Source organism: Hordeum vulgare, chromosome 5H, assembly GCF_904849725.1.
Source record: "Hordeum vulgare subsp. vulgare chromosome 5H, MorexV3_pseudomolecules_assembly, whole genome shotgun sequence".
Taxonomy (NCBI): domain Eukaryota; kingdom Viridiplantae; phylum Streptophyta; class Magnoliopsida; order Poales; family Poaceae; genus Hordeum; species Hordeum vulgare.
Window position 1 is genome coordinate 471,939,702 of NC_058522.1, and position 7,338 is coordinate 471,947,039.

Consider the following 7,338-nt stretch of genomic DNA (forward strand, 5'->3'; position numbering starts at 1 on the left):
TTTTTAGGGATAATTGCATTTGTGCACCTAGTTAGGTCACACTCGAGTGGTTTGCCCCTAATTTTTCAAAACACACGGTTTTACTCAACTAACTTGAGTCGCGTTGTGTTTTTTCCCTTCTGTCACGTTTCCATCCACTTAGTGTTGTTTGACCGTCTTTAGACTTTTCACCCGACCATTTTACCCCTGGTTTCTTACTCTCTCGGTAGACACTTTCAGGTGGGACCCATCACCGCTCTCTCCCTTTCCCGTGCATGACGCCATGGCCGTCGTCATTGGAGCTCCGCTCGTGCCGCTGCCGGGACCCAGCTGGATCCGACCGCTTCGACTCGGATCCGCGCCCCCGCGCCTTCCAAGTTTATTTGTTTATTTGTAACTTTCTTTCCCTTATTTATTTGTTTTTTGTTTTTTGTATTTTTTTATTCAAATAATTTTGATTTTTTAAATACAATTCAAAATCTCAAAAGTTATTCAGTTTTGCAAAATGTTTAGGATTTTTTTTAATGTTTTTTTGTCTTCTGAGAAAAAAATAATTTCAAAAATTAATCACAATTTCATTAGATGTTTGCGATTGTCACAAAATGTTCAGGATTTCAAAAAATGTTCATTTGTAAAAAAATACTTGTGTTTTGCAATGATTGTCCCCATTTTTGGAAACATCTCCCTTTTCAAAGAATCTTCGCAATTTAAAAAATGTTCGTTTTTGAATTTGCGTAAGTTTTTCCAAATTCGTGGTCTTATTTTATATTCACGACATTGATACTAGGATGCATACCTGGCCAAACGGACCATGCCACGCGGGCCGACCCGACTGCCCACAAGCGAGGCACGACACGGGCCGGGCCCAACACGGGCTAATCGTGCTCGGGCCAGGCACGAGCACACCGTGGGCCGTGCCCGGGCTGCCACCCCGAGCCCGCGCGCCGGCATGGCCCGACACGATTAGGAGGGAGCGAGGCGGGCCGGTGAGGGGCACATTTGGGTCTTTGGCCCGATAGATCTGGCTGGCGCTGGTCATCTGGGATTCTGGGCGCGGTCAGCGGGGGCGCAGGGGCGGCTGGGCGGGAGGGCTGCACAGGAAAGGGAGGGGAGGGCGGGAAAGGGCAGACGGGAGCGGGAAAGGGAGGGGAGGGCGCGGGAAAGGGAGGGGGCCTGATTTTTTTTGCCTTTTTTTATTTTTAAATGAAAATAGCCAACATGCCGTGGGCCTAGCGTGCCGCGGGCCGGCCCGATTAGGCCAGCGTGTCGTGCTTGGGCCTGGGAGGCTGGCACGCGGGCCGGCACGGCATGGCCCGTATATTAATTCGGCTCAGGCGGGTCGTGCCGTGCCTGGCCGGCCCATTTGGCTAGGTTTGCTGGGATGGGCCTGGTCCATCTACCAGGCCTCTCGATTTACTCGGCCTGGCTGAGCCCGTCTTCACCGTATCTTGAAAACCCTAAGAAAAGAAACGACAGCGGCGGCGGCGGGGGAAAGAAGAAGAACGCACAGTGATGGCCGCCACAGGGAGTTCGAGGGGAAGGAGTGGCGAGTCCATGTTTACCGAGGAGCTGCATCAGGCTGGAATCTGCATGCAGGAGAGTATGCGATGGATCGAGGCACAGGAGGCCAAGATGGAGGAGATTGCGCATAGCGACTCTGACTATGATAATCTTCCGGATTTCAGAAAGGGTATGTCCGTCTTGACGAACAGGATCTTCCATTTGTGGCACATGATGCGAGCTACACAGCACGCCGGTTTGATCGGCAATGAAGGTGAATCGATGGAGACCCCGAGCAAGATTGGCAACGGCGGAGAGATGGCAATCGGTAGGATGTTGCCCAAGGGGAGCAGGGGTTCCGCATCCATCGAACTCGAGAATCTGCTCCACCGTTCCGGAATCCTCACCGACGGAGAGATAGGCGGAGGCGCGGTCACCGAGGAGTTGCTTGATTTCCTTGCGAAGGAGACCCAGGAGTGGATCGTTAGCCAGTCAGACAGTCAACTCCGCTGGGAAACCGTGCCCGAATTGATAGCCGAAATCCTGTTGAAATTTGAAGAAGTGGTCGTTGACATTGCTAAGGTATTTGAAGAGAAGAAGAAGATCCGGGAGGAGGCAATGGCAGTGCTAAGGTTCGGCTTCAGGTTGCCAGCCTTCTCTGAGCAGATTGATGAGCTGAGGCACGAGTTGTGCAACTTCCTGAGATCCTTCTCGTCAGAGAACACAGATATAAGGAGCACCATGATGAAGTTTATTTCTGAGCCGTACCTATCCCGTATCAGCAAATTGCAGTTGATCTCTGACCGTATCACTATGCTCCAGCGAATGGACTCAGACTTCGACTCCAAAGTGAAATCAACCATCATCAAGCTGAAATCAGAAACCTTCTTGTCAGCCATGGAGGACGAGCTCCGCAGGGCAGGCCAAGAAGATTCCATGGAGATGGAGGAGAAGAGATTCACTGCCTACCATCTCTACTGGGAACGCATATGGGGCAGGGATGGCCACAGTTTCGAAAACCAGAGTGAGTAAACCTGCATGCATCTAGTTACCCTCTTGTAGTTAGTTTTCTTGACATACTGCATGTCTCGAAGCTGATCACTTACATTTTGGAATTTACTCCACTTAGTGTGTAACCAGATTGATTCCGCTTTATTCTTCTTGAATGGATTATTTATTAAATTTTACTCCGCAATTTGGGGTTCTACTAGTGAGACTTTGATGGAGTTTATCTCTAACTCATACTTAACTTGCATGTAGCGATATTGAGCCCAATGCAATTTACACATTGCACACCACACCACATTCCAATTGAAGCTGTCGCTGGGAGTACCTTGCAGATTTACTCCATCAAAGTCTCACTAGTAGAACCCCAAAAGTTGCCACTGGAGGTGTATGGAGTGGTCGCAGCCCGTGATGCTGTGGACCGTCATCGCAACCCTCTATTCCTCCGTTCAAGAGAGCACTGCCAAATCCTTAAAGAAAATGTACGTATGGTATTTTCGTGTTCTTGATCCTTTATTTGTTGCCTGCATCCTTGTTGATTAGTTAATGGCAAATGATGATGCTTGCAGGATTCTTTATTGCACCTGACTGGCCCGGTTCGTGCAATTGTCTCGACGGATACTGTTTACATCGAAATCCAGTTAATAGTAAAGGGCAGAACAAAATCTGAAGATACAACATTGAGCAGTACATTCGGCTTTTACAATGCTGATAATTCATGTATCTATCTTGCTAAAAACGCATTGTGCAAAGTGGAGTTGTGCTGTGAGCAACTTAAACAGTCAGTCCAGGCCACTATCCTCAGTATGGCTGTTACACCCGAACAGGAATCATTGCTTTTTCCACATGGTGGCAGAGTTGTTTGCTATTCAGTGCCTCAGGATTGTAATGAAGATATCGCTGCACAAGTATCATCCAGGCAAGTTTTGCTTCTTGATTCAAACGGTGGAAGAATGCCTATGGCCAGCAATGGCTACCTTTATCTGACAAGACATGTAGTTTCCGTGGAATTAAATGGAAAGCTGCTAGTCCTCATAATGGCCGGTTCACCATCACAGACTGAGATTGTTGCTCAATTCCTCCTTAAACCCGAAAAATGCAACACAAGTAAATGCGAATTTCCCCTTGCTGATGGCTCTAAGATTGAGATTACTGTGGCTTGGTCCCTCGTTCCCTCGACGATGCTACAGTCAGGTGACAGTCATGAGGACAATGGAATGGCGACTGCAGGAAATTTGGAGGGAAAGAGTGGCGAGTTCATGTTAAGCGAGGAGCTTTGTCAAGCTGCCGTCTTCATGCAGAAGAGTATTTGCTGGATCCAGGCCCTGGAGAAAAAGATGGGAAAGTTTGGACACTACGGCTCCGAGGAATACAAGAATCTTCTGGAGTTGAAATCAGCTATGTACAAGTTGTCGAATAAGATCTTCGGTCGGGTCGACTATGAGGGTCAGAAGAGGATCAGCACGATGCAGAATGCCCATTGGATCAGCAATAAAGGGAAATTGAAAGATACCCAGACAAAAATTGGTGATGACATAGAGATGGACACCGGAGGGAAGTCGTCGAAGGGAGGGAGTGCCGAGTTTGAATTGGCGAGGATTGGCAACGAAGGCAGAACTGTGCAGACACAGAGCAAGATTGGTGATGGTTGCAAATCAGTCTCCAAGCCGTTCAAGGAGCTGCCGGTCAGTAACTCGATGTCCGTAGCCGAGTCTGTCAGAAATAAGATTGAGAAGAAGCAGGCCGAGACCGCGACAGAGGAGGTGGTGCCGAGGGTAAGCTTCAAATTAGGTTTGCTCTCCTGGCAGTTTGATGAGCTGTGGGACAAGATGAGTCTGATGGTCTCAACAGAACCAAAGTTTCTAGCGATATGCATGCTTATTAGGGAGCCCTTTGCACGCTATTGCTCCACATTGAAGTTTATCTCTGAAGTTTTCAACCGGCTTGGTCGATGGGTGCCAGATTTTGGTGAGCAAATAGAATGGATGAGGGGAAATGATGAGGACAAGAATATGGGCGGAAAAGTTGTGAATCCGCATGAGGCGGCGAAGGTGGCTGAGGAGCACTATTTCATTGCCTACCGTAGAGGCTGGGAACGTAGGAGCAGTAACTTTGGCAGCTTTGAAGACCCAAGTGAGTAAATGTGCTACTGATATGGTTCTTGTTAGTTTCTTCTCTTCTTCCATTTACTGCATGTCTCAAGCAAGCTAATTCGTTCTGTTAGCATAGTGATTTACTTTAATCATTGATTCGTCTTTATTCTTCTTGAATGGATAGCAAAAGCAATTTGTGGAATCTTTAGTTAGTTGAGTTCAGATTTCTAACTAACACATACTTCACTTGGTTGCATGCAGCGTTATTGAGTCCCATGTTCTTTACCCGAAGTTTACCAGGCCACACCCAAGTGGGTGCTGAAGTCGGGAGGACAATGCAGGTTTACTACATTAAAATCGCAGAAAGAGAAGGCTATGCCCTTGAGTGGCCACTGAAGGTATACGGTGTAGTCGCTGCACGAGATGTAGTGGACTATCGTCGCAACATTCTCTTCCTTCGCACGAGGGATGACTGCCAAATCCTCACGAGACAGGTATGCATGTGTATTTTGTATTTTGCTATATTGATGTTCAAAGATGCAAATTGAGATTATGTTAAATTGTTGTGAAAATGCTGCTGAAATGCTGAAAAAATGTAGTGAAATGTTGTCAATACGCTGTTGGAATATTGCTATATTGTTGTTGAATGATGCAAAGTGAGATGATGTTTAGTTGGGCTGTTTTCATGCCAATTAACTGCTGAAATGTAGCACTGTAGCTGCTGTTTTATTGCTGAAATGTAAGCTTGGCATGTGAAGAGTTAAGGGCATACATGTCTTTTTTTGGATGATGTTAGCCTCAGTTAGTCGCTAGTGGTGTTTTGGCTAGAGAAAACCAAAATTAGTGACATATTTACAGGTTGGCTTTCACTAGTGGTATTTTGGCTAGAGAAAACCAAAAGTAGTGACATATTTACAAGTTGGCTTTCGCTAGTGGTATATTGCCATGTTTGGTTTTGACTAATGGTATTTTGGCTATTGTCTCTTTCTCTTGTTGTTTGTATTCTTGTTGATAAGTTAATGGGGATTAATGATGCTTGCAGGATTCTTTTTTGCACTTGACTGGTCCGTCTCGTGCAATTATGTCTGAGGACACTGTTACACTTGAAGTTCATCTAAAATTGAAGGGTACAGTGGAGTCTAAAGATACCACATTGATCAGTAAAGCCTTCTTCTATGATTATGACGGTGTTTCTGTGCGTCTCCTTCGTGGCCTTTGTGAAATAGAGTTATGCTGTGATCATCTTGAACAATCACACCAAGCCACTATCCTCGGTGTTCGTATTTTACGGGGCTCATTGCCTTGTGGCAAAATCAAAGTCGTTTGCTCCGTACTACCTGAGGACAATAGTGAAGGCAATGGTAAGCACCCATCTGGGCATGTTTTGCTGTTTGATTCACGAGCTGAAAAAATGCCTGTGAGTGAAGACGGTTATCTAGATCTGTCGAGGCAAGTTGTATCTGTAAAATCAGGTGGAAGGCTAGAAATTCGGATGCAGGCCGGAGATTTCAGTGGAAGTGTCGTCTTTCCAAGTAAATTCAGCAACATAAGTCAGAAAGGTTTTGAGCTTGGTGGTTGTAAAGTGGAGATAAATGTTGCTTGGTCCTTGCTCATTGAAAGCCAGTATGATATCTCGGTGATGGGATCTATACAGCCTTACGCATGGGAATCAATTCCACGTAGGCCTGTTATGAAGCTTGTTGAAGATGTTGGCTCGGTGAAGGGTCATGCCTGCATCTGAGAACATGTGAACTGTTACTTATAGCTTATTGTGTGTATGCTAATTGTTGATAGTAGTATGATAAGACTAGCCCCTATGATAATGATTTCGTAACTTTGGTCTTGTGTGCATGCTAATTGTTCTTGTACTATGATATGGAGTACTCCCTCCATATCTAAATAATTATAGTTGAAGATAGTTATACTAGTTCTCCTCAACTACAATTATTTAGATAGAGAGGGAATACAAGACAAGGTCTATATGTTGCTGTGGTATGATAAGGAGTATTGTACAAGAGAAAGCCTACTTTGCCATTTCTAGTTTATTGGTGGAGCATCCTGTTTCTGGATTGAATGCCAGTTTTCATTTGTTGTTTCTGTTGATTCATCATGGATCTCGAGACATAGCTTTGTGTAGTGTTTTCATCATTGCTGATGTTTAGTCCTTACCAAGCTGTGTGGGATGTGCTCATTGCCCGTTGCTACCTTTTTATGACAGTGGCAGGGATATCGGCAAAACCTGTACAGTACAGGACGTCGTCGGCGAGACTTGGAGACTGCCGTCTCTCGTCAGCTTACAGCCGAGGAGAAACTCCGGTTATGTGCCCAGGTCGAGGGCTCCTCCGCCGTTGTGATCCACGGAGGCGGCCTCTCTGCTCAAGGCGTTGGTCATGGGGCTCCTCCTGATCCAGGTCATGCATGGCGCCCCTGCTGATCTTCAAAGCCGGCGGCTCGATCGGGCCCTCTGGATGGGATCCATATGGTGCCGCCTTCCCTCTTCCACCATAGGTTCCGCCGAACGTCGTCGGCGACCTTGGTCCCCGGCCAGCTGCTCTGACCTACAACCATCCCGCACCGCCGTACCCCGTGGCCCTCCGAGCTCCGGTTGGGATCATCAGGCGCTCTTTAACGCGGCCTACACTACAGTAACATCGCTCATCAGCACCCCAACAGCGCCGGCGAATGGATCATCAACTCGGGCGCGTCATCTCATTCTCATGTCACGAGACATTCTGGTAACCTCTCCATTTGTCATCCTGCT

General features: G+C 46.8%; 1 protein-coding gene across 1 annotated transcript; it reads left to right on the top strand.

Annotated features, from left to right (window-relative positions):
* Positions 1 to 1,414: 1,414 nt before the first annotated feature.
* On the top strand, positions 1,415 to 6,651 carry LOC123399135. The gene is made up of 5 exons (XM_045093558.1): positions 1,415 to 2,503; positions 2,740 to 2,966; positions 3,054 to 4,617; positions 4,839 to 5,071; positions 5,620 to 6,651. The coding sequence occupies exons 1-5, from the start codon at positions 1,492 to 1,494 to the stop codon at positions 6,316 to 6,318; spliced, it is 3,735 nt and encodes a 1,244-aa protein (XP_044949493.1). The 5' UTR covers positions 1,415 to 1,491; the 3' UTR covers positions 6,319 to 6,651.
* Positions 6,652 to 7,338: the final 687 nt, after the last annotated feature.